Source organism: Pseudophryne corroboree, chromosome 1, assembly GCF_028390025.1.
Source record: "Pseudophryne corroboree isolate aPseCor3 chromosome 1, aPseCor3.hap2, whole genome shotgun sequence".
NCBI classification, from domain to species: domain Eukaryota; kingdom Metazoa; phylum Chordata; class Amphibia; order Anura; family Myobatrachidae; genus Pseudophryne; species Pseudophryne corroboree.
Window position 1 is genome coordinate 822,228,005 of NC_086444.1, and position 27,697 is coordinate 822,255,701.

Consider the following 27,697-nt stretch of genomic DNA (forward strand, 5'->3'; position numbering starts at 1 on the left):
GTCGAATTGCCGCAAATGCCGAAAAACGGGGCATTTCCGACACAAAAAAAAAAATTTCGACAATGCAATACAGTACTTTTCGACAAAAAAACGGCCGTTTCAGATTCGACTTTTTGAAATTCGACAGTTGTCAAATTCGACATGTCTGCAATGGTAAAAATGCGGCTTTTCGACAAAAGTATATTCAATTGAAGAATGTCTATTCGACAACAGTGCTTTTCGACAGTCATTTCGTCAATTTCAGTCCGCCTCATTTTGGTGGCGGGATCTAATAAAAATTTTTAAAAACATGTTTTTTTTGTTGCTAATAGCATATCTATTTATATTAGAAGGGATTATCTACTTGGTTTGTCTATTAGGAGAAACAAGTATTATTTATATATTTTTTTAAAGAATATATATTTTTTTTTTTACTGACTAAAATAATATGAAGAGACCAGAGCATGTTTTTCAGTGGGAAGGGTTGGGAATGGGTTAAAAATCTTGAAAAAAAATGCGTGGGGGCCCCCCCCCTCCTAAGCATAGCCAGCCTCGGGCTCTTTGAGCCGGTCCTGGTTGTAAAAATACGGGGGCGAAATTGACAGGGGATCCCCCGTATTTTTACAACCAGCACCAGGCTCTGCGTCCAGTCCTGGTGCAAAAAATACGGCGGACAAAAAGCGTAGGGGTCCCCCGTATTTTTAACACCAGCACCGGGCTCCACTAGCTGGAGAGATAATGCCACAGCCGGGGGACACTTTTATACTGGTCCTTGTGGCCGTGGCATTAAATCCCCAACTAGTCACCCCTGGCCGGGGTACCGTGGAGGAGTGGGGACCCCTTAAATCACCCCTGGCCCTTCAGCCACCCAAGGGCCAGGGGTGAAGCCCGAGGCTGTCCCCCCATCCAAGGGCTACGGATGGGGGGCTGATAGCCTTGTGTCAAATAAAAGAATATTGTTTTTTGTAGCAGAACTACAAGTCCCAGCAAGCCTCCCCCGCAAGCTGGTACTTGGAGAACCACAAGTACCAGCATGCGGGGGGAAACGGGCCCGCTGGTACCTGTAGTTCTACTGCGGTGAGGTCACTCGCGGTCAGCCGCTGACCGCGAGTAACCTCACCGCTGACCGCAAAGTTTCCACCATTGAAGATAATGGTGTGGCTGTGCGATGTGCCGTCTGACAGCTCAGACGCGCACAGCCAATCAGGAGAGTGCCACGACGTGGCGCTCCCTGATTGGCTGAAGGGACCCTCTGTGACAGGAATCACATGGGGTCCCGGCATTCGGGGAAAGGGGTCCCATGTGTAAACATGGGACCCCTTTCAGTGCGTGGTCCGGGTAAATGCGGTTTGTTTTTTTGCCAAGTACGTGGATAACAAAACAGAAGAGGACAGATCTACACTGGATTTTGGTGAGTATAATTTTATTTTCAGGTACCCCGTGGATTCTACTTGGAGAAGTGGACCGAGCCTCGTGTCAACATAGGTAAGTATGTGTGTCGGTATGCATGTATGTAATAAAGTTTTACTTTCACGGTGTGCGTGTACTGTTTTTATTTGGGTATTTTTTTTGCAGTAGAACTACAGGTACCAGTGGGCCCGTTCCCCCCCCCCCCCCCGCATGCTGGTACTTGTGGTTCTCCAAGTACCAGCTTGCGGGGGCGGCTTGCTGGGACTTGTAGTTCTGCTACAAAAAACAATATTCTTTTATTTGACACAAGGCTATCAGCCCCCCCATCCGCAGCCCTTGGATGGGGGGGGGGGGGGGGGGGGGACAGCCTCGGGCTTCACCCCTGGCCCTTGGGTGGCTGGAGGGGGGGGGGGTCCCCTTGATTTAAGGGGTCCCCACTCCTCCAGGGTACCCCGGCCAGGGGTGACTAGTTGGGGATTTAATGCCACGGCCGCAGGGACCAGTATAAAAGTGTCCCCCGGCAGTGGCATTATCTCTCCAGCTAGTGGAGCCCGGTGCTGGTGTTAAAAATACGGGGGACCCCTACGCTTTTTGTCCCCCGTATTTTTTGCTCCAGGACTGGATGCAGAGCCCGGTGCTGGTTGTAAAAATACGGGGCATCCCCTGTCAATTTTTCCCCCGTATTTTTACAACCAGGACCGGTTCAAAGAGCCCAAGGCTGGTTATGCTTAGGAGGGGGACCCCACGCAATTTTTTTCAGGGTTTTTTAAACACTTTTGTGCCGTCCAAAAAGTCGAATCCAGGACGCACACTATCCGTCAATTGGTCCGTTTTTCGACAGCGGGACTGTCGAATCCGTTTTTTATTGAATATGTCGAATTCGGGTCCCGGCGGGACGGTATATGACTGTCGAATTGTATCGAATTTAAAAACGGTCGAATTCCAGACGGAATTTGACCGCAATTGCATTTACCCCATAATGTCAATGTAAATATCTAATAACAGTAAGAAGAGAAGCAGAATTACTTGGCTAAACAGTGCAATACATATGAAATTATTATACGAGACAAAGATTATAAACATGCTTCTTTCTTATACAGAAAAGTCTCCAGAATGTCTTATATATTTCCTAACTCATCTATGCAGGTTTACAGCACAGCAGCAAACTATGGGGTGTATGTACTAAGCCTTGGATGGAGATGAAGTTGGCGGAGATAAAGTACCAGCCAACCAGCTCCTCTCATTTTTAAAACCCAGCCTGTGACATGGCAGCTAGGAGCTGATTGGTTGGTATTTTATCTCTGTCCACCTAGGCTAAAGCTAGGTACACACTATACAATTATCTGGCAGATTATCTGCCAGATCTAGCTGGTTGGAATGAAAAGCTGGTAATGGATGAGAATAAAAACAATAGATCAGAGGTTCCCAAACGCAGTCCTCAAGGCACCCCAACGGTCCTGGTTTTAAATGTATCCATGCTTGGCCACAGGTGACTTAATTAGCACCTTAGTCAATTTGATTTAACCATCTGTGCTGAGCCATGGATATACCTAAAACCTGGACTGTTGGGGTGCCTTGAGGACCACGTTTGGGAACCTCTGCAATAGATCATTTGCTCCCAAACACTGCAAAACAGATAAAAACAGATGTTCATCCAAGTTAAATTTGTGTTTAACAAATTTGTATGAACGACAGGTTTTGTTCGTTTTTCAGTGTTTGGGAGCAAATGTTCGATAGTCATTTGCACTCATCCATTACCAGATTTTCATTCCAACCAGCTAGATCTGGCAGATTATCTGCCAGATAATTGTATAGTGTGTGCCTAGCTTTAGTAAATAGACCCCTAATAGGCCCTACACACTGGCCGACAATCCTCAAAGATATGTACGATCTCGTTCATTATTGAACGAGATAACGTTCATATCTTTGAGTGTGGAGTCACCAGCGATGAACGATGCGCGGCCCCGCGCTCGTTCATCGCTGGTGCCCCGTTGGCTGTGCATGCAGGCCAATATGGACGATCTCGGCCATATTTGCCTGCACTTGTATAGAGCCGTGTGACGGGGGGAGTGAAGAAACTTCACTCCCCCTGTCATTGCCCCCACCGCCGCCGCGTCGCCCGTCGACCGTATCCGGCGTTGGGCAGCGGATCGTCAAATGTGTTTGGCTCTTAAGGGATAGATGTACTAAGCCTAACTGCCATGTTACAGGCTGTATTTGAAACATGAGAGAAGCTGATTGACTGGTACTTTGTATCTCTCCACTTACTCATTAAGGCTAAGTATATGTGCCCCTTAGAAACAAAATATTCTGATCATAAACTCAATAAATGTTCAGAGGTATACATACTATAAGTAAATAATGATTTGTGGGAGCACATACATAAAAGAGCAAGGAAAGAATTAACTTGACTTAAAATATGTGGCATTAAAACAAAGCATATTTGAGTATTATTTGTTTACCTTGGCATATTCCAGTACTGTCCACATAAAAGTGCGGCTTGCACTGAGGCTGACATGTCCCATAAGGCTTTCCTCTATGCACCTGAACTGCCTGAAGCGAGTCCTCTGGATTTGCACAGTGTGTGCAGTGGGAATCCTCTGGGCCCAGGCAGACACGACAAGATGGATGACAGGCTGGAGATGTAAGAGAAAGCAGAGAACAGAATGTCGGAGGTTTTGAGACGATTTCAGAGAAAATACAAACACACATTTGATGTTGACTGTATGATATATAACTGAAAGGCAAATCTTACTACTACAAATTTCTATACAGGTTGAGTATCCCATATCCAAATATTCCGAAATACGGAATATTCCGAAATACAGAATTTTTTGAGTGAGACTGAGATAGTGAAACCTTTTGTTTCCTGATGGCTCAATGTACATAAACTTTGTTTAATACACAAAGTTATTAAAAGTATTGTATTAAATGACCTTCAGGCTGTGTGTATAATGTGTATATGAAACAAATGAATTGTGTGAATGAACACACACTTTGTTTAATGCACAAAGTTATTAAAAATATTGGCTAAAATTTGCTTCCTGCTGTGTGTATAAGGTGTATATGAAACATAAATGCATTCTGTGCTTAGATTTGGGTCCCATCGCCATGATATCTCATTATGGTATGCAATTATTCCAAATTACGGAAAAATCCCATATCCAAAATACCTCGGGTCCCAAGCGTTTTGGATAAGGGATAATCAACCTGTATCTCCTTTAAAGATAAAAATGTTGTTCATGGACTAAAGTGAGCAAAATAAAAGAAAATTAACATATATTCATTATCTAAATATATAATCAGAGCCCTAAAACATACTTGCCTACTCAGGGAATTCTCCTGGAATCCCAATACAGTATAAAACTCATTTTGCTTTGCTTTCCTATTTAGTGGGCAACTCGGGTCCTTGATTATTCAGTTTGCCTGGGTGGGTAGGAACTGATGATGCAAAATGCACCATTATGCTGCACGAACTATCCATTTGGGCCTGCCCTCATGGAAGGGGCACCATTATACTGGGAAACTAAGGTGACACTCCAGATGTCCCAAAATGTATCATTAGCTCCAATAGATGCTCCAGCTACCTGTACTGGTTTCCAGAATGACAGAGGGACCATATACAGTGTAGTGAAAGTCATCCCTGGTTCTCTTGCCTAGGAAATTGGGTGGCTCGGGTACATTATCTGTTTTGATATGTTTATTCATATTACAGTATGTAATTCATTTCTTATATATAATTCAATACTCTATTCATTCCAATTGGGTTTCTAAATGAAGTGCACAACGGCTGATAGAGGGGTGATGAAAATGGAGGGTGAGGTAGAAGAGGTTAACAAATGAGGCATAAGGTGTATGAATGCATTATAACTGGAGAGCTGAGGTGGGAGGAGTGTTAGATGGTGGAGATAAAAACCAGGGCTGTGGAGTCAGACTCAGCTTTGGGTAGAGTCGTCAGAGTCGGTAAAAACGTACAGACTCCGACTCCTTTTTCATGCTGCATGCACGTACAGTATCTGAGTTGTATTTTTTTACACAGAATTTTACAATTAGGCTAGTCTGCGCCTTCATAACAACTTTACAATACATTGTGCATTTTAATGTTCAAGCAATCTAATTAGCCGGATGATTTATGTGGGGGTGCTAAAATGCCTTTGTGACCATTTTACTACAGTAAATTGGTTACTTATAATAAGTATTAATAAACATTTGCCATCAGGGGCATAGCTAGACTTACTGGGGTACCATAATAAAATTTTCTTGGGCTCTGTTACAGAGTAATTTCATTATATCCATTTTAGAGACATATATTATATTTTACTATCATACAAAGAATTAAACTGGTAACATTGGTTTCTTCAGCCAGGCATAATTAACATATCTATACAAGTGGCCTTGGCCTAGTTAGCATTTGAATAACCAAGCTCAGCTCACTGATACAGCTAGCCCACATGCTGTTAAGACACACACTCCCTGTGGATCACACCCCCCAATAGCTGGAACTCAGGTATAATATACCTCTTTGAAATGAGTACACTCTCTCTCTCTCTCTCTGACTCTCACACTGGCACACACACAGCTACAGAGCTCTCTCAGAACCATGGACCTTGATACACCGGGGATGCTTGGAGGCTTTTCCTCATGATGGCTAAGTATCATTCTCTCTATATCTCATAGATAAATGACATGGAATAGCTAAATATATGTTTGTGGTAGTTGTGAAACGTTTGGCATAGAATAGTTAATTTGGAAATACATATGGCTTAAAGGTTAATGGTGCTTGTGCAATTATGTGATCTGTAATGGTAACTGGAACATTAGACAACCTGTAGCACAGCATTTCTGGTATACATTTGTGGATGGTGATTTATAACAGATTGTAGTGGTTTTATATAGTGTATCTTGATGAAATATAGAAGTCGACACATACTTCCTTTTGCTATTGTTGTCATGTGCCTGTAGCAATGGCATGCTGGCATTTGTGGTTACTTGGTGATCTGGTCTTGTGATGATTCCTATAACATGGACAGCATGCAATATGCTGTGCTGGTGTTGGAAGGCCGGAATAAGTTGGTTTTAATAAGCTAGCACAACGGAGGTTGTGTTTGTTTCAAAAGTACATACCAAGATTGGTATATAATTACTGGCTACATTATATAGCATAGCCAGCATACAATATGCTCTGGTTATTGAGATACTGTGTTGGCTTGGAATTGTAAAATCAGCACATATGCATTATGTTGTAGCTTATACATTCTGGAATATAGTGGAGTCTTTCAGAGATACGAAGCTTACAAAATGGCTGCTACCATGTGACTTTTTATGGCCTAACAAAGAATGCCATGTGCTTGAACCTTGAAACATAAAATGGCTACTGGCTGCCCCCCCCCCCCCTTACACACACACACACACACACACACACACACACACAAAACCAATCCCCCTAGATGTTTCTTCAGATAGATATTTTTCCAATATCTATCAATAAATCTAGGATTCCATTTTATGGAATCTGTGATTTGCCGAGAGCATGGGGAGATATCGCCCCAGTAATTAATAAATATATACAGTATACTAACACACACACATACACTTCTTTCATACTGTTTCTTTCTTGTATAGTTTGAACCTGTGAAACTATTATATGGTGACTTGCATTGTATTTGACCAATACTGTTTAATGATAAAAGTGGATTCTATGAGTAGCAATTGTTTGTTGAAATACATCCTTATGATTTACATTCTATATGACTGGCGTGCATTCTTCCATGAATTGAATATTCCTAATGATTTAAAGATATATATGTCTGGATGCAACCTCTGCGGGTTTGTTATTAAAAGGTATATAATTAGTGATTAATAATTATTATAAATCACTAAAAGGTTAAAATTATACATTTGTTTCAAAGATATGAAATATAGTAATATATTACAAATAATAGGGACAGACAGAGAAAAGGAGGAGGGGATAAAAGAGAATAAATACACCCCTTATCAGGCTCCCCCTGATATAACCTATTTAGGGGGACATGTACTAAGCAGTGATAAAAGTGGAGAAGTGAGCCAGTGGAGAAGTTGCCCATGGCAACCAATCAGCTGCTCTGTATACTTATATAGTACGCAAATTATAAATGTTACGTCAATGCTGATTGGTTTGCATGGGCAAATTCTCCACTGGCTCACTTCATCTCCCCGTAAGTGTGTAGTGAATGCTCACTTCCTTATCTTCGTGGGAAGCTTCTTCTTTCCTAACAGTTTGCTGCTGGAGAGTGCTGTCCCATTTACTGTCCCATCTTCTGTCCTGGTTGACGCTGTCTCTCCTCACTGATGCATTACTGCTAGGAGGTGTGGCTGTGGTCCCAGGATGTACCAGCAGGCTCAGCATGGCTACTCCTCCTAACAGTAGTGCATCAGTGAAGAGAGACAGAGATAGCAACGTCCAGATCAGAAGATGGGAAAAAAACATGCAGCAGTACACTGCTTGGAAAGGTGAAGCCGCCCATGGGGATCCACAGGTAAGAGTCTCTGCATAGTATTACTGATTCAATGCAGTGCAGGGGGAGGGATGGGTCCTGGAGGTGGACCGGGCACCATAACAGCTGCGCCTACACCCATGGGCACCTACTCTAGCTACACTCAAGTTTGCCATTCCTGAAGGAGTTTGACAGTAGTAAAATAAATGAGCCGAAGTCGATGGTTTGGTGTACAGAATCCACAGTCCTGATTAAAACAGAGGGGAAGTAGTTTGTTTCTCGTTGGTTACAATGTCAATGATTACTATGTACACAACGAAATGCTGACAGTATAATGCCGGCACTCACTATTGGATGTTGCTCAGAATGTCTGACTGTACATGGCTGCCAGTGTCAGTGGACCCACGTCTTTCAAATAAGTCCCTGACACTGCACAACCCAACCCAGCCACTGTCAAAAGCCACTGCTCAGGAATGCTTATCAAAAATTGCATGGATCTCCATGCAATCCTAATCTGTGTGGGGGTGATTTAGATGTGGACGTATGAATTTATGTGTGTAACCAATAGTTTGCCCTCCTTGAGTATCTAACTTCCAAAGAATCCAACCAACCTCTACACGTTAAACATTTGCTTGGCTAGTAAACAACTGACGGCCAAATGAAGAGGTTGGAATCACCTTTTACTCTACTATCTATTTGGTCCAACCTAATAAAAGGTGGTTGATCAAGAATCAACATGAGGAAATTGTATTGATCCTGATCTAATGGGAGCATTTATATTTCCAACATAAGGGGGTATCCAATATGCCGCTGTTAATTACTGCGGTAATTGTCCTGTCGGTGGCTATCCAATTAGCCCCATAAAGCCACGACTCGCACAGACTTATCAGGATTTTGTTTCACCAGATAGGTGGTGGGTAAGTTCAGCTGCCCTTGAGGGGGCAACATTCAGTGATTTAGTAGCGACAAAATTAAATTATATCCCCCTCTCCCAAACAAAAAGGTTGTGGCACCCCTAGAGCTACTGACAGACGGATGTGAACTTCTGTGTAAGTCTGCTTCAGTCGCAATTATGCAAATGTATCATACAGTACTCTAATTGGACTGCATTTGCCTGTTCCTTCCTTCCCACGTTCCACCTCTCCAAGCATAAGGATACACAATTATCAGATGCAACCAAATCAGCATATGGAGGGTTGGTGTACACTTTTTTTTTGTGTTCATGGGCAGTTAAAAATTTTGTGATTTACACAAATCAATCTGGGGTACGTCCAACACAGCATTAGGCCCTAAAAAAATTACATTGGCTAATCGCTAATTTATTCACGGTTTAGTCAGAGCACTAACTAGCAATAAGCTAGATGAATAGGAATGACTTTGCAACTGATGCCAGAGCAGCCTATGTTTCTATATAATACAGTATATCCATAATAAAGATGTTAAAAAATACAAAACTAAATTCAAATCTTCTGTTAATCCTCTTGTATGTAGGTCAGTTTGTTTAACCATTTATTCTGAGAGTAAGGAGTCTGTGTATGTGTCCCAAGAGTCATTAGTGATCATTATTTGCTGAAAGGCCATCAGGCATAACTACTGGAACGCTAAAGGTGAGTGACCATTCTAAAGGTCATTGAGAGATTATTACTTCTAATAACATTTGACAGTGGCTTTCTTGATGCTGTATGTGTCATATTTTGATGTGTCCTATATTGACAGGAAACTATTGCTTAGCTAAAAACGGAAATGCTGTTAACTTTAAAAAGTCTACTTTATTGCCTGTGGGCTACTATGTAAGCCTAGCTTGTTAAGCAACTTCTTGGCGTACTCTTTTCTACTGTTTTTGCTTTGGAGGTAGCAGCCAAATTAGGAATTGATTTCATTCATAACAGACAAACGTGAAGGTGTTCTATAAAGTACAGTAACACCACAAGTGGGAAATGTGGGGAGAAATTGCTATGTCAGTGTTTTGCATTGTTTAATACAGTATGTCTAAAATTATAACGCAAGTCATAAAGATTTAAAAAATGAAAAATGGTAAACACGGTAGGACCTCATTGCTCTTCACTTTATGCGTTCTAGTTAATGGCCGTAAGTGACTGCAGCTAGTCATTCTGCAACCTGAGCCTCTATTACCTTCACATCCTTGGCACATAATAACATCTCTATTTATATTAATGCAGTGAAAACGATAATAAAGATCTAACTTGATTCATTGCAAGAGCTCTCCAGCAAAGTTGAACCCACTATATTAGACTTGCAGCAAGAGAGATTGCATTTTCATAATTAATGCACTACATTCTAAACCCCCCCCCCCCCCCCCCACCCCACCCCAAGCATTCCATATTATAGGCCTTACCAAGAGCATTTATGCCACTGTGCTGAGTTCCTCTATGACACCACAACTAGCTTCTTGAAGGCTTGCTTGGGGATCAATTACTGATTCACAGCCAACCTCATTTATTGTACTAAGAGGTGACTGAAGAATATATCCCAATATACATTTTAATTATGTACCACTGCGTACTTTTGATCAATGGCATTTGCTGCCAAATCTTATTCTTGGGTCACTGATGCTAAATACAATCTGTCAGATTTATTATCCAAGGGTAAGATATAAAAAAATCAATCTTCATGTGACAAGGAGCAATTAAGAAATATGCAGGTTTTGGGATTTAGGTGGGCCATGGGTTAGATTTCTATGTACAATGTAGCCAAAATCCAAGTTAGAAGCATAAATTAATTTTACAATATAATTGTTTCAGTGCTACTTTGTATTTTTAGTGCTTCTGCTATGAAATAAAATCACCAAAGCCCTTCTAGATATTCACCCACAAACATTTGAGGCTTAATTCTTTAAATAAAGTGCATTTTTGTTTGCCATCATCTTTTAGGAATGCACAATTACTACAAGTCAGTGAAATAAGGAGCATGAGGGGAAATTTTGGAAGCTACTAGATTTTACAATCCAATGACATCTTTAAAAAGAATATTATTTTGTACACTTTTTTTCTACAGAAAATACATTTGCAAAATAAGAACACACTCCTGTCACCATTGGTTAGATACACTCTCCAGAAGAATACATCTAATTGTACCCTAAAGATACTAACTAATTTTTTGCAATATAGAATTGAGATACAAAAAAAAAAGTGGATGCAGGTGCATTACTAAATTTAGATACATGTGATGATAGGATGGATGGACAGGCACACCTAATGTCATTTGATTAACAATGACTGATTAACGCCTAATCTCATGCTTGACACCTACTCCTACAACCTTGTTCTAAAACTATTATGTGTAGAACAGAATAAACCCATAAAGATTTATATAAATGTTTTTGCTAATGTCTAATACCAAACATTATGTGTGTATTTAGGGAGGAGACCGAGCCTTGCAAGGGCGGGGCGGCACGAATGGTGGGTGATGCGGTGCGAACAGGGGCGTGTCGTGGGCGTGATCACGGCAGCTGCGTGACGTCACACGCAGCCACCGCGATGGGTAAGATGGCGCCGGCAGGAAGCATCAAGATTGTTTACGAAGAAGCAGAAACTGCGAGGCGCTTGCAATTTCTGCTTCATCAAGGGGGGAGGCGCCGGTCAGCATGCTGGGTGACCTTGCCCAGCGATGGGCAGCCCCCAGCATGCGATCCAAAGGATAGCAAATTCTGCTGATTAGCAGAATTTGCTATCCTTACTGAATTAGCCCCTTAGTTATTTATTTTACTCCGGTAGGGTTAATGAAGTTTGGTGGCATACATGCCTTAAATGTAACACTGATTCTGGTACCTTTTGGCATTTATTGTGGGAGTGCTCAGAGGTGCAAAACTTTTGGGTTCAGGTGATTCAAGCATTCTCTGTTACAGGTATCGCCCTTCTATTCTTAAGCCTAAATGTTGTTGCCTTGGGGCTATTGAAGACGACACCTTAGATAACTATAGTATGCAATGTGCTTTAAACTTATGTACATTAGCCATGGTTTGCCTGGCTAGGCTCTTGATGGCCAGTAAGGGTCCTGACTTTAAGTCTTGGATTTCTTTGATCAATGTTACCATACAACATGAGATATTTTTTACTGTATATTGCATGCAAAGCTGAATCTAAATGTGTTTGCATATAGTCCAAGTGGCTCTAATTGAAGTATGCACCCACCTGCATTTTGATTGAAGTACAGTAACCTATTATAGTAGGTCCCCTTTATGATGTTTGATACTGTATATCCCCATATCCGTATTATTTAATGTTTTTGCTTGTATTAATGCCATGGACACCACTTTGCATTTGGAATGCTATTTGCCCCTGATGTTTTCTCTCTTGATTTGTTTTTGAGATGTGTGACCTTTCTATGTGTATGTCATTTGTTGCTGTTTTTTTGTTACTATAATATTCTGTACTATTTGTGATATTTGCTCTCTGACTTCAGAATATGCGCCTGTGTGTTAGACTGTTTGCCTCCTTCATATGTTGATCGGACTTTTCATTTATTATATGGATTATGATGTTATATTTTTTTTCGTTACCATTATGCACCTGTAACTGTTACGTTATTTATTTTCTCTCTCTGTTTACATGTTTATTGTTATTTTTTGAAAAACAATAAAAAATCCTCAATTTGAAAAAAAAAAAACATAAAAAAATAGGAAAAGAACAGATATGAAGAACTGTATCCAGCAACCAAAGTAAAAGAGGCATTTTCATGAACAAATCATCAAACCTGGTACTGTCCCTAAAAATCAAAGATATTTGGACCGTAACTATCATGTGGCATTGCTACATAACCATCTACACATCTGAAAAGAAACAAACTAGTACCATTGCACAGACTTCCATCAAAATAATGTCCCAGGCCGCAGTTACTGATGCACTGTCCTTTCAGCAAGGCCAACGGAGGCGAGCAGGAGGTGCACTGGTTGGCCAGTGGTCCGGAACATGATGCACACTCTTTGTGACAAGCTGTGGAAACAAAGAATACAGGAACAGTTGCTTCATTACTGAAAGAAACATTTCTGTGTACTGTAATTTTTTTTCAAAACTGATTATTCCCAAAGATCAACCCAAGGGAAGCTGCAAAAATATGTTATGTTAAGATTTGGTCTTGGATTAGAACATGCTGTGAGACGCTTGCCAGAAAAAAATTCATGCTGATAACAGATCAGGTCACAGGAGGAAGGTAACAAAATAACCTTCTGCAGTTGGAAATACTCCTGATAATAACACTATGGAATAATAGTCAACTAAAAACTTTTTGAGCGTTGAATTCATCTTTGAACCAAAGTAATCAGCTGGAGGTTGCGGTGACTGACTGGGCACAGCTAGAGCATAGTCTGAAGGAGAATCTGTAGATCCAGGCTTACTACATCATCGTAAAATGTTTCATGTTTGCCAAAATACAGTGTATATTTGCGTTTGAAAATTGTTTTGTTTTATCATAGGATTTCAGTGTTGATGGATGTTATTCCAGCATGAGGATACTATACGGTATTTTTATTTGCATTTAATTAGCTGCTTGAGGCATTTATCATATCAACTAGTTAGCTTATTGTTTCATGTTTGCATGTAATTGTGTTGTTAATTTGATATACATGTATTTGCCATTACATTCTTTTTATATGTGTTTATCCTTTGAACCACCTGATTTATCTAATTTTTATAGATTGAACATTTTAGCGCTGCTTATCTGTGGGGTTGATACTGCCAATAGGTCCTGAGAGTCCTGGAAGCTAGCAAGAAATTGTTATTCACGACAAAGGTCTAATCATTTTTACAACTAAATTACTTTTGAAAATGACTCATTATAAAGGATACTGTATGGGGTATGCAATAGGTTTATAGATGTGCAGTGCATAGGTAGAGTAGACACAATATGGTTGTGAACTGTAATCTCTGACTAAAGTTCTTGTGAAATGTCAAGAAACAGAAACGTATATAAGCAGCACTGCACAGTGAAGAAGTCAGCATGTTCACTTCCTTCATAAACTCATTATGTAGCTCAACAGTGGCTACTCGAGATCCATGATCATCTACAAATACAAGAGTGGTCTGTGACAGCAGGTGAGTTTTGACTGACTGCAACCTGCTTTTGGGGAGGAAGCACCAGCCAGAGCCACTGTGTTTGAGCGGTTTCAGAAATTCAGCACGGGAGACAGTCTCTGGAAGAAGAGGAGCTCTGCAGCAAACCTGTGTCCACCATCACCAAGGACAACATTGTTGCCATGTGGGCCATAGTTGTGGTGGATGCCAGGGTGACCATGGCCCAGTTAGAGAAGGAGATAGGCATCTCATCGGTATCCTTCCGCTTGATACTCCATGAAAAGCTTGGCCTGAGCAGGGTTTCTGCACACTGGGTGTCCCATCATCTGACTAGCGAGCAGAAGGAAGCTGGTGACTCCTTACTGGCTAGGTTTGATGGCAGTTGTGCAAACTCTGGGAGATCATCAGTGGCGATGAACTCTGGCTCTACAGTTTTGACCCTGAGGGCAAACAACAGTCAGCCCAGTGGATCCCAGTTGGATGTACAGGTCCACAGTAGTTTTGACGTGAATGCATCATAGCCAAGTAGATTGTGGATGTGCCTGTGGCCAAGACTTGTCATGTAGCAACTTTACCACTCGTGCAGCAGCGTACCATCATTGGTGTGATGACTGCCAACCAATGCAAGTTCAAGTTCTGGAAGCCATTTCCAAGAACTTGCACTTGTGGTGCCCTTCTCCATCACTATAATGCACATGTCCACAAATCCAGGAAAGTGGTGGATTTTCTGGCTCATGAATGCATCCAAGATCTTGGTCATCTGCTGTACAGCCCAGACCTGCCCCTCTGTGACTTCTTTGTGTTCCCACAAATCAAGCGCAAGATGTGTGGGATTTGTTTTAAATCACTGAAAGCTGCAGTGGAGACTTTCATCCAGCATCTAGAAGGCATACCTCCTTCAGACTGGTCCAGCTGCTTCAGCATGTGGTTTGAACGCATGCAACTTTGCATAGAATCCTCTGGTGAATACTTTCAAAAAAATTTAATGTTCACTTTGTAAGTATAATACTTTTTGTACTTTCATAAATTTATTAGTACTGTATATATTCATATAATGTGACATACTTTCCTGTTTATCTTTTTAATCTGTTAAATTAACTACCAGCCTTTGTATCTAAAATGTTCTTATGTATCCACCTTATTTCCTTGCTGCTACTGGTCTATTAAAATGGTCAACTCCACAGATCAGAAAATATTTTTACTAGATGAGATAATACTGGTAGGGAAACATATTGACAGAATATGGATGCACTTTCTATGTGCTTTTAATATGGAGTATCCAATCAGGCTGCATTGTTTAAGGCAAAGGCAGTCACAGCACAAGTTTTGCAGGAGAGGAATATGAAGCTTCACAGACATTCTATTTATGTAACACACAACATTCTGCTAGCTGAGCCCTGCCACGTATATTGTAACAAATTACTGGTATTAGCTGATGTTTAATGCCTGCTACTTTTAACAGGAGTGTGCGGTAAGGTAAATGGCTCAGGAGGCACTGGCTAGTACCAGAGCCAGATTTACGCACAATAGATGAGCCAAAGGGTTCATGTGAGCATTGTACAAAGATTTGTCAGTATATACTGCCAGAAATGTGGTGAGTTTTGATCAGAGATGTGCAGAAAAGGTAGGCAGTGCCTCCCCTGCCATAGAGTTTTTGCTATGCTCTAATATTCTTTGTACTTTTCAAATACTTTATATAGTCAAAACTCTGGCATATACGTTAGTTTGACAGGAAAGGCTCTGCCTCACCATCTTCACCTCACCGCACATCACTGATTTGTAATTATACTGTATCTCTACCAGATCAATTTCCTGCCACCACTCCTCAAAAAAGTACAAATGTAATTGAAACTGACTACAACCTAAATGCCTAGAAAATCTTTAATTTAATAAGATACAGTAAAAAAAATAACTGCACAATATTAAAATGGAAACCTAACATGTCTCAACAACCATAAGCTTTTCGCACTCTGCCTATAGAACCTGAACTTAATTTACACATAGGGCGAGATTCAATTGTGTTGTGCGTCGGAAGCCACTAGATGGCGCCCAAAGGAGAAATTCAATTGTTGCTCTGTTCGGGTGTGATGACTGCCCAAACAGGTTACTTTTCACGTCCAGCACTTTGGTTGGGTTTAGCTGCTTCAGGAGGCTGAACCCGACCTTAATGGTTGTGATCAGTGCAGAAAAAAACAACTGAATTACGCCCCGCAATCTCCCGTCACTTTAGAAGGGAGATCGAGGGCACAAAACAAGGATGTGGTATAGAAGATAGACATTAAAAAGATAGACAGTTATTAAGTCTTAACCATAATGTCGACAGTCAGATGGTCGACTGGGTGAAAAGCCAGACAGTCAAAAGGTCGACAGAGTCAAAAGGTCGACAGGGTGTTATTTTGTGTATTTAAAACATTTTTACCCAAATTTGTTGAATGCGTCCACTCGCCGCGCTTTGGGCTCGGTGGCACGCTCCATTTCACTCATCACAAGGTTACAAAAGGTAAATGTAGTAAATGTAACAAAAGTTGAAAGACCCCCTAAAAAACATGTCGACCATATGTGTTGACACTTTTCATGTTGACTGTTTTTCATGTCGACATTTTGACCCTGACAACCTTTTGACTGTCGACCATATGGTGTCGAACTAGTGACTGTTTAGCTAGACACTGGGCCTAATTCAGACCTGGTCGCACGCAGGCTATTTTTTGCACTGCTGCGACCAGGTTCTCGCTACCTACATGGGAGAGGGAAAATGATGTGCAGGGGTGCGATCGGCTATGCAGAGACTGCACAAACAAAAGTTTGTACCGTTTCTACACAGCCCAGGACTTACTCAGCCGCCGCGATGATCCGGGATGATGCTGACGTCAGAAACCCTCCCTGGAAACGGCCGGGCCCGCCTGCGTTTTTCCGGACACTCCCAGAAAACGGTGAGTTGCCGCCCACGAACACCTTCTGTCTGTCAATCTTCTTGCGATCGCCGGTGCGATCGCTTTCTTTGTAGGATCCATAGCTGCCCGGCACCGGCGGCCGACGCGCCTGCACATTGCGGGTCACAGCATGCGCAGTTCAGACCCGATCGCACGACTACAAAAAAATGCAGCGTAAGATCGGGTCTGAATGACCGCCATTGGAAAACGCAAAACAATTGAATTGACTATCGCCCACTGTGTTTATATTTTCTTGAACCAGTTACCTGTGGCTCTAATTAGAGACATAGAAAACATGAAACCGTTTAGGGGAAACAAAGTACAGACAAAAGCATATAAATTTATACCGCAGAATGATTGCCACAGAAGCACAATGCACTGCTTCCTTTACAATGTGTTAAGTGTTGGTGTGCTGAGCAGTTCATCAGAGCTACAGTATACAGTTGGGTACTATTTTTCTTAATAACATAATAACCTTTTGAAAAATAGAAAACAGCTTGTAATTTAATTCATATATGGATTGAACATGACGATAACAAACATAATCTGCCCAGTCAAAGCATTGAAAGCTCCAGGGTGGAAAAATAAATGTCCTTGGTTCTTTGCGGAGTAAGTCCCTTTACTGGAATAAAGTATACTTTAGCTTAATAAACAACTACAAACAATAGCAGGTTATGTGCATATCATGGCATTTAGACAGTTATAAATCTGTCTGGCTCAATATTTAGATTCAAAATTGTCCTCTGCTGCTAAATATGTATATCTTATAAAACGTATTTATACATTAATGCTTTTCACCCAAATTTCATAAATGCAACCCAGCTACTGTATCTTAACAAATTCCTATTTGTTGTATAAATACAAAATGTAAATATATAAATGATTAATTTTTTTAAAGGTAAATCCATTTTTTAGGGGTTCAGTGTGTGACACAAAGACCCCCAAATTATGACTAGACAAAATCATTAGTTCTCAAAGTAACATTTTCTGTAGATTCTTAATTACTTCTTCCAATGAATATCTACAACTGGAAATCATTTGATTTAGAATGAGTAATGTTTGTATGTGTTCTCACTACCTATTCAGTATAAAACAAAATGAAAGGAGCGCTAAAATAAAATAAAATAAAAATAAAAAAAATATAAATTGCAAACACCTGTGAAAAAAAGGAAATAGTTAATAGATAATGTTTACAGCACTTTTGTGCTGATGTGAAAGTCCTGTACGAGGGTCCCTTTATAAACGCCGGAGCTACGATCCGTGCTGCGGCTGCAGTGGGGAAACCTATCTGTCTTTCCCTATCGCTGCCTACCTTCAGTCACGTTCAGACTTCAGCTCTCCCGTATGGATCGCGTCCTGCCGGCTGGTTCCCGATGCTGTTACTTGCACTCTCGTCCCCGCACCCGTCTGGCGCAGGCGGGATGACGTCAGGGCTTCACTTGTTAATTCCTCACCAACGCGTTTCGGACTTGCTGGTCCTTAATCTTGGATGATAGATGCACTTCCCAATAGATTCTCTTTATATAGCTTTATTAACTGATTGGCTTGATTGGAGAAGGCTCATTAAATTAAAAACAGCTGGGAACAGCTGCTTGGTCGGCGCGCTGAGCTGCGCGTGCTTGGTCACCCTGTACGCTACGTCTGGTCCCTTTGATGATTTTCTCAGCGCACAGAACCCTGTAGTTTTTTTTACTCCGTCAGGTAAATTGTGAAAATCGAATACCTTCAAAACATCTGCTGGTTTACCTTGGCACTCCGGCTCTTCCTCACATATCGGCAAATTTCCTTTCTCATATGTTCCTGACCTGTGTGTGATTACAGATATCCTGAAAACATGAGCTGCTGAGGAGCCCAGGACTGGAGTGGGAACCAGAGTGCTTCCCCCCTTCCCATCCCCATCCAAGACCAGCCGAAGAGGAGGACCACTGCGCTGAGAATGAGAGAAGGTACCAAACTTATCCCAACTAGTGGAAAGCAGACCTCTGGGAAGGAAGGCAGACACTGACCAACTGTTCAGTGGAACATATGAGAAAGGAAATTGCCGATATGTGAGGAAGAGCCGGAGTGCCAAGGTGAACCAGCAGATGTTTTGAAGGTATTCGATTTTCACAATTTACCTGACAGAGTAAAAAAAACTACAGGGTTCTGTGTGCTGAGAAAATCATCAAAGGGACCAGACGTAGCGTACAGGGTGACCAAGCACGCGCAGCTCAGCGCGCCGACCAAGCAGCTGTTCCCAGCTGTTTTTAATTTAATGAGCCTTCTCCAATCAAGCCAATCAGTTAATAAAGCTATATAAAGAGAATCTATTGGGAAGTTCATCTATCATCCAAGATTAAGGACCAGCAAGTCCGAAACGCGTTGGTGAGGAATTAACAAGTGAAGCCCTGACGTCATCCCGCCTGCGCCAGACGGGTGCGGGGACGAGAGTGCAAGTAACAGCATCGGGAACCAACCGGCAGGACGCGATCCATACGGGAGAGCTGAAGTCTGAACGTGACTGAAGGTAGGCAGCGATAGGGAAAGACAGATAGGTTTCCCCACTGCAGCCGCAGCACGGATCGCAGCTCCGGCGTTTATAAAGGGACCCTCGTACAGGACTTTCACATCAGCACAAAAGTGCTGTAAACATTATCTATTAACTATTTCCTTTTTATCACAGGTGTTTGAAATTTATATTTTTATTTTAATTTATTTTAGCGCTCCTTTCATTTTGTTTTATTGCCACCAGTATTTTAAAGGAGCAGCTTCACACTCTTAATTTAAGCGCGGGTCATTTACCATACTCACTATTCAGTATAAGCCACACAACACTTGTGGTGGCAGATAAAGTACTACATATGCCTCTAACCACTAACCTTCTGTAGGGAAGGAGAATGCTAGTATATCTAGCAAAATCATTAAATGTACTATAGAACTTATAAGGCTTAATTCAAAGTTTCCTGCAGATGCATTCCCGAAAGATGCGTCCACAAGATGATTGACAGCGGCAGCTGTTGGGGGGGGCCTCAACTCAGCATTGCGGGGGCATGGCAGCTGAAACGGGGCATGGGGCAAGCATTTTTGGGCAGCTGCGTGATGTCAAATGACGGTGGAACCCCTGCCAGCGAAGCCAGGCTGCGCAAGCAGGAGTAGACCTTAAATCAATGAGTCTGCAAGTGAGGCGGCCCTACACATGCTGTGTGGCCTTGCCCTGTGCTGGGCTGCACCCAGCATGTGAGGAGATGAACGCAGATCTTGCTGTGGATGCAACGGTCTGCGTCCCTCTCTGAATAACCCCCAAAGTTCAATAAAGTAAACCAGACAAACGTGATTTCTTCATCTAAGAGTGGTATCACAAAAGCCGTTTACACAATAGTGCTTTTCCAGCTATGGACAGGTTCATAAAAAACTTTCTAAATGATTTACGTGCTTCTGAGAAAATGCCTGTATGATTTACCATAATAAAACATACTCCCGTTACCATAAGCCCTTTTTTACTTTCTCAAGTGCGGCACCAGCTCTTACACTGTGTGTTGTGTGACAGTTCATGTTCACTGTAATCTATGCAGAGCTTCTGCAGCGTTTACATTCTATTCTACCTTTTCTAATCCCCCATGTGACACCAGCGCTATGTATTATGTAGTAAGCATAAGTGGTGTGGTGCCCATAAACTGTCATTTATACGTTCCTTTAGTTTATGCTCACCATGATTTTTACATCTTTAATAATAGCTGGAAGGGAAAAAAACTTTTGTTTTACTGGTTAAACTAATTTTTTGTATTGAATTTCTTCATTGGTAAAGGACTCAGTATTTCTTACCCATGCACAATCCATAAGAGTCAGCATAATAGCCCGCTGGGCACTGCAAGGCACATTTGCCACGGTGGAACATTCTAGCTTGGGTACAGCTTAAACATCTACTGTTGTCGGAAGAACAAGTCTGACATGATGGATCACAAGCTTAAAGAAAAAGAGGAGAATACATTAAAGCCAAACAATATAAAATACCAGGCATTCAGTTCTTGCAAACATAGTTGATGAGATGTATACATAATATATGGCTGTGGTCTGTTGGTTTCCAAATGTGAATCTTTCGTTTGGATCTCTCTCTGTGCTTGGCACTAAGAAATAGTGAGGCAGATGGCCATTCAGAGGAATAGGCAGAGTGGGCCAGGCCACTATAAAATGGAGTCATAATTGTTTTGAGCCATTTATTTTCTATGTTTTCAAACAGAAAAAATACCTATCACTGTGCACAGAAATTTCACATTTTCATCTTGTTTAATCTAAAAAATATTCAGTTAATTAAATCTGGTAATGAAGAAGGAGGGTACTACCATATGACATTAATAGCTATGTTGTAACCTATATGAATTATCAGTCTGCAGTCTGGAATAAATAAAATATTCCGGGATAAACTACCATTGTCTATAAACCACCAAAATAATGGTCCACAGTACATCTTACTTCACCTAACTTATATTAAATAGAGGTTAGATCTCCAAAATGATTGACAATATAGCTGACTTTGCTGAATTTATTAAACGGAAAATATTTATTGGCTCAGCCATGATGTGCCATTTTGGAATGGAGCGTTACTTGCATATTTTAGAGGTGGGCAGGAAAAGTAGCCATGTTTGAGCCCCAACATGTACTACAACCAGCAACCAGTAGCAGACATTACTAAAATGCTTAGAGGGGAGCTGAAATAGTTTTGCACTCAGGGGGGACAGATGTGTGATCATCAGCTACTTCCAAAGTAGAGATCAGTTCTGTTCTGCAATAAAGACATCTTACCTAGCGAGGATTGATCTGCTCTCAACAGGAAGTCACATACTGCGTATAAGAAGTTATGGGGTGTGAACATACAGGTGTGCTCATAAGTTTACACATCCTTGCAGAATTTGTGATTTTCTGGCTATTTGTCAGAGAATATGAATGATAACTCACAAACTTTTCTTTCACTCATGGTTAGTGGTTGGGTGAAACCATTTATTGTCAAACAACAGTGTTTACTCTTTTTAAATCATTATGACAACAGAAACTACCCAAATGACCCTGATCAAAAGTTTACATGCCCTGGAGATTTTGGCCTGATAACATGCACACAAGTTGACACAAACGGGTTTGAATGGCTACTACAGGTAACCATTCTCACCTTTGATCTGTTTGCTTGTAATCAGCATGTGTGTATAAAAGGTCAGTGAGTTTCTGGACTCCTGAAAGACCCTTGCATCTTTCATCCAGTGCTGCACTGACGTGTCTGGATTCTGAGTCATGGGGAAAGCAAAAGAATTGTCAAAGGATCTGCGGGAAAAGGTAATTGAACTGTATAAAACAGGAAAGGGATATAAAAAGATATCCAAACAATTGAGAATGCCAATCAGTAGTGTTCAAACTCTAATTAAGAAGTGGAAAATGAGGGATTCTGTGGAAACCAAATAACGGTCAGGTAGACCAACAAAAATTTCAGCCACAACTGCCAGGAAAATTGTTCGGGATGCAAAGAAAAATCCACAAATAACTTCAGCTGAAATACAGGACTCTCTGAAAAAAAGTGGTGTGGTTGTTTCAAGATGCACAATAAGGAGGCATTTGAAGAAAAATGGGCTGCATGGTCGAGTCGCCAGAAGAAAGCCATTACTACGCAAATGCCACAAAGCATCCCGCTTACAATACGCCAAACAGCACAGAGACAAGCCTCAAAACTTTTGGAACAAAGTCATTTGGAGTGATGAGACCAAAATTGAACTTTTTGGCCACAACCATAAACGTTACATTTGGAGAGGAATCAACAAGGCCTATGATGAAAGGTACACCATTCCTACTGTGAAACACGGAGGTGGATCGCTTATGTTTTGAAGAAGATGTGTGAGCTACAAAGGCACTGGAAACTTGGTAAAAATTGATGGCAAGATGAATGCAGCATGTTATCAGAAAATACTGGAGGAAAATTTGCACTCATCAGCCCGGAAGCTGCGCATGGGACGTACTTGGACGTTCCAACATGACAATGATCCAAAACACAAGGCCAAGTCGACCTGTCATTGGCTACAGCAGAATAAAGTGAAGGTTCTGGAGTGGCCATCTCAGTCTCCTGACCTCAATATTATTGAGCCACTCTGGTGAGATCTCAAACGTGCAGTTCATGCAAGACAGCCCAAGAATTTACAGGAACTGGAGGCTTTTTGCCAAGAAGAATGGGCAGCTTTACCATCTGAGAAAATAAAGAGCCTCATCCACAACTACCACAAAAGACTTCAAGCTGTCATTGATGTCATTGATGTTAAAGGGGGCAATACACGGTATTAAGAACTGGGGTATGTAAACTTTTGATCAGGGTCATTTGGGTAGTGTTGTCATTATGATTTAAAAAGAGTAAACAGTTGTTTGACAATAAATGGCTTCACCCAACCACTAACCATAAGTGAAAGAAAAGTTTGTGAGTTATCATTCATATATCTGACAAATGGCCAGAAAATCACAAATTCTGCTAGGGTATGTAAACTTATGAGCACAACTGTATATGAAGGTAGTGGTATGATGGAAGGAAGATGTGATTAAAGAAGACTATGGGTCTTGTTTAGATATATACACAAATGCATTTGCAGATGGGAATATGTACGCAGCAACTGTGCGAAAATATGCAAATGTTACAGCCACCTGGATTAAACTGATACACCCTCCGGTGGCTGTACTGATCCCAGCGGCTACATACAAAGACATGGCATTGGTTGCAGAACAGTTGAGTAGCCCTATGGTTGTGCAGCAAGGCCGCAAGAAGTAAGATGCCAGAGCCATTGTAAATGCGTACAGAATCGCAGTCACAAGCTGTGAAACACCCCAAAATGGTCACAAAGCACCTGCATTTGAGTCGCCATTCGTTTCCCTACTGTCAAACACTTATCCTCTCTGCAACTACTGTGGCAAGACCATGGCAGCACATACGAGGTGCGCCTTATATGCAGACTCAGTGGCAAAGCATCAGTCCACTGCATACTATACTGACATTGCCTACATCTCCGAGGCAGGCCCTATTATTAAAAGGGAAATTAAATAAGGTGTTCATGATTAATGGGAATGATAGAGGAGTGCTAGAACAGACAGGATACTGATAAAAGGGGTAATGATCATAGGGGATAATGATGGAAGGTGATGATAATAAAAGGGAACAATGATTAAAAGAGTAGGGGAATGGTGCTGGGATATGCATAACATTGAACCAGTAGATAAGGAGCTTGAAGGGTGAGATGATGATGATGACAATGAGTGTGAAAAGGGAAGATAAGAGTAAGAAGATTATGAAAATAAATACAAATTGGTCTAAGAGCAAAGAATAATGTTTTCAATTTCATTACTTAAAAAATCACCCTATTGCCACTTTAAGAGGTGAACATTTTTGTTTTCCACTTTAAAATGGCAATGGAAGGGGGTGCCAGCCTCAGGGCCATTTAGAAGCTCAAATATATATATATATATATATATATATATATATATATATATATATATATCTTTATGTCTTTTCACTCCCAGAAGGGGCACACAGCCCCTGATTTCAGCTGGGCATACAGATGTAGCCACCTTTATCTTGAGTGGCCGCGGCGGTTGGCCCGTTCGACCATACGCAGCGCACTGTGGCGTAGCGAGGCGCGCATAGCCACAGAGAGGCTATCTAATCGCACGGAGACAGACATTTGACGTTTGGCGTTACCTTTACGTGTAATACCTGCGATCAGCCACCAGATGTCGCTTTTTACAATCACCACTGCGCATGCGTGTGGTCTCCCGTAAAATACAATACTGACATACATAATAAGGACTACTTTACTAAGGCGTCTCATTACGCTGCATACAGCAAATACTGTACTCATTACGCTGCATTATTTAATACAGTACTGTACAGTATATACAGTACGACACCGACGCAAATACAGTAGTACAGCATACAGTATATGATCCATCTACAATACTTTATGAATACTGTATGTGAGCGTCCGAGTCCCGCAGACAAAACACAGTACTGTAAAACCAGTAGTGTACACTGTCGCAAATGGATGTGTGTTACAAGTTCACTATTGCCTCTCAAGATTAGGAATTTTCTACAGTATGTTATCGTCTTAATCCCGTAGCCATTACAGCATAATCAAAACCAACGGATTTATACATTTGTCTGCGGCGAAGTGGTGAAGTGTTTCGCTTCCTATACTCAGAGTCCAGGGTTCGATTCCTTAAGTACTAATGCATGTTACTGTAGTTTTTTTCACACTTTATTATTTTTTTTATTCACCCCCACCTCGTGGCAGGCAGCAGTTGGGTATGGAATGAGAAATGGCATAAGCTGTGCAGGCTACGGGGCGATGCTGAAGGAGCGTCACAATCCCCTAGCCAAAATACACAGATACTGTAAGCGTATACTGTAAGATACTGTAAGCGTGAGATACTGTATTGAGCTAGGGGATTGTGACGCTCCTTCAGCATTGCCCCCTGAACTGTGAAATGTACAGTATGCCATATTGTATCTCACTACATATCCGAGCGCTGCCACGTGCTGGGAGTTCACGGTCGGCGGCCATTTTGTCAGGTTGCTAAGCGATCCAGCTCGGTATACCGTAATGTGCATAGACCTCGCTTATCCCAATGTAATTGAGCTAGGGGATTGTGACGCTCCTTCAGCATCGCCCCGTAGCCTGCACAGCTTATGCCATTTCTCATTCCATACCCAACTGCTGCCTGCCACGAGGTGGGGGTTCAGGAGGTGGGGGTTCATGGGTAGTGGTCGTTTTGACAGTGTGCTATGCGATTGAGTCCGGTGTACCGTAATACTGTATGCAATCCTACAGTAGCTTATCCCTCCCCTGTGTATTTTGGCTAGGGGATTGTGACGCTCCTTCAGCATTGCCCCCTGAACTGTGAAATGTATGCCATATTGTATCTCACTACATATCCGAGCGCTGCCACGTGCTGGGAGTTCACGGTCGGCGGCCATTTTGTCAGGTTGCTAAGCGATCCAGCTCGGTATACCGTAATGTGCATAGACCTCGCTTATCCCAATGTAATTGAGCTAGGGGATTGTGACGCTCCTTCAGCATTGCCCCCTGAACTGTGAAATGTATGCCATATTGTATCTCACTACATATCCGAGCGCTGCCACGTGCTGGGGGTTCACGGTCGGTGGCCATTTTTAGTGTGCATAGAACTCGCTTATCCACATAGGCCCCTGTGTTTTTAACTACTATATTGAGATGCACATTTCTAGGCCTACAGTATTTAATATACAGTAAGCAGCATTGTTGTTAGGCAATAATTGAAGAATTTACATACAGTACTGACATGTACTGTATGTAATGCTTGTACATCATGTCAGTCGACCCTTATGCTGTACACTACTGTAAGTCTCACAGGGCCCATGCACTTCCAAGGAGGGTTATTTACTGTACTGTATCTGTTTCATACAGGAAACTAATTGCAGTCCATAACACTAATATTAAGCCCACTCCATTATCCACTCCTCCCCTGTGTATTAAACACCCCCTACCACCCTGGAAGTCATGTACCAGGGCCCCTTCATTCAGCACAATGCCCCCTTCTACAGTTTAGTGTTCTCCTTCCTGCCCCATCTGTGCAGTAAAGGAATAATTAGCAGAAATTATTTCTCCAGGTCCTACTGTACATACTGAGCGAAAGATAGAACCCCCCTATCCCCCGCGGAGCATCAAAGCTGCCGCTGATAGCTCCCCCCACCCCTTCCGCTGGTGAGTGGGTAGGGTCCCCAGTGCATTGCTGTGTCCAGGGGCCCACACTGCTGTTAAGATGGCTCTAGTAATTGAGCTAGGGGATTGTGACGCTCCTTCAGCATTGCCCCTGGACTGTACCATACTGTATCTCACTCCATATCCAAGCGCTGCCATGTGCTGGGAGTTCACGGTCGGTGGCCATTTTGTCAGGTTGCTAAGCGATCCAGCTCGGTATAACGTAATGTGCATAGACCTCGCTTATCCCGGTGTACTATGTGCAGTAGTACTGAATGATTGCTATCACTTGTGGTGAAACACCTATCTTATCAAATACAGTAACTACTGTACAGTATAGTTGTTCGCACAGGTGATGGTAATCATACTGTATATTTAAACTGAAGTCCGTAACAGAGCATTCTGTCCCTCCTGCAGAGGTTCTTGTTGGGAGGCACAGGGAAAAAAGGCAAATACTGTACAGTACTGTATTTGCACTTTACTGTTGTGCACTTTATTTGAAAATGTACAGTTGTTTGCTATTTTTAGCATGCTGTGCTTTACATGTTTTCTTATTGTGGTTTTTATATTTTTAGACAAAAGACAAAGAATGCAGACTACCAGATTTTACGGGAGTGCCAAAACCCACCCATCAGTGGCACAGAAACTTGCTGCAGTAGTCCCACAAAAGAAGAAGAAAACTGCCAAGGCGGCTCAGAAAGAAAATGTGGTGAAACCACGAAAAAATGCCAAGGCAAAGAATAATACGTTGGAGCTGATATGTGGTGTGGCAAATGATGTAATTGTTCCATCTCCTGCAGATCACAGTGTTCAGCCAATGAATCTGGAAATACCGGTGCTAGAGGACGTGACAAACACGCTGCATCAGGAAGCTTCTTTTTTGGACCATGTAGCCACCCCTGGACAAGAAGACATGACACATTCACCACGAAGAAGGTTGCATTTCACAGATGTGAACACCAAAGTGCAGGACTGCCAGTGTACCTGTCCTGTTTTACTAAAGGAGCTACTCAGTAAGGTGACCAATATGGAGTCAGAAGTTGGTGGACAGGTCAATCAGCTGCAGACCGATGTGGCTGGCCTTAAAGAAGGCATAAAGGAACAGATGGTAGAAGCCATGAAGAAAGTCATTGAACAAACGAGGG

General features: G+C 41.9%; 1 protein-coding gene across 1 annotated transcript in view; it reads right to left on the bottom strand.

Annotated features, from left to right (window-relative positions):
* Window positions 1-27,697, bottom strand: part of FRAS1 (Fraser extracellular matrix complex subunit 1) — an 887,592-nt gene that overhangs the window by 390,159 nt on the left and 469,736 nt on the right. The window contains exons 16-18 of the mRNA XM_063919583.1: window positions 20,623-20,763; window positions 12,674-12,814; window positions 3,852-4,025 (exon numbers count right to left, since the gene is read on the bottom strand). Of these exons, the coding sequence (XP_063775653.1) occupies window positions 3,852-4,025; window positions 12,674-12,814; window positions 20,623-20,763 (456 nt within the window). The remainder of the gene's footprint in view (window positions 1-3,851; window positions 4,026-12,673; window positions 12,815-20,622; window positions 20,764-27,697) is intronic.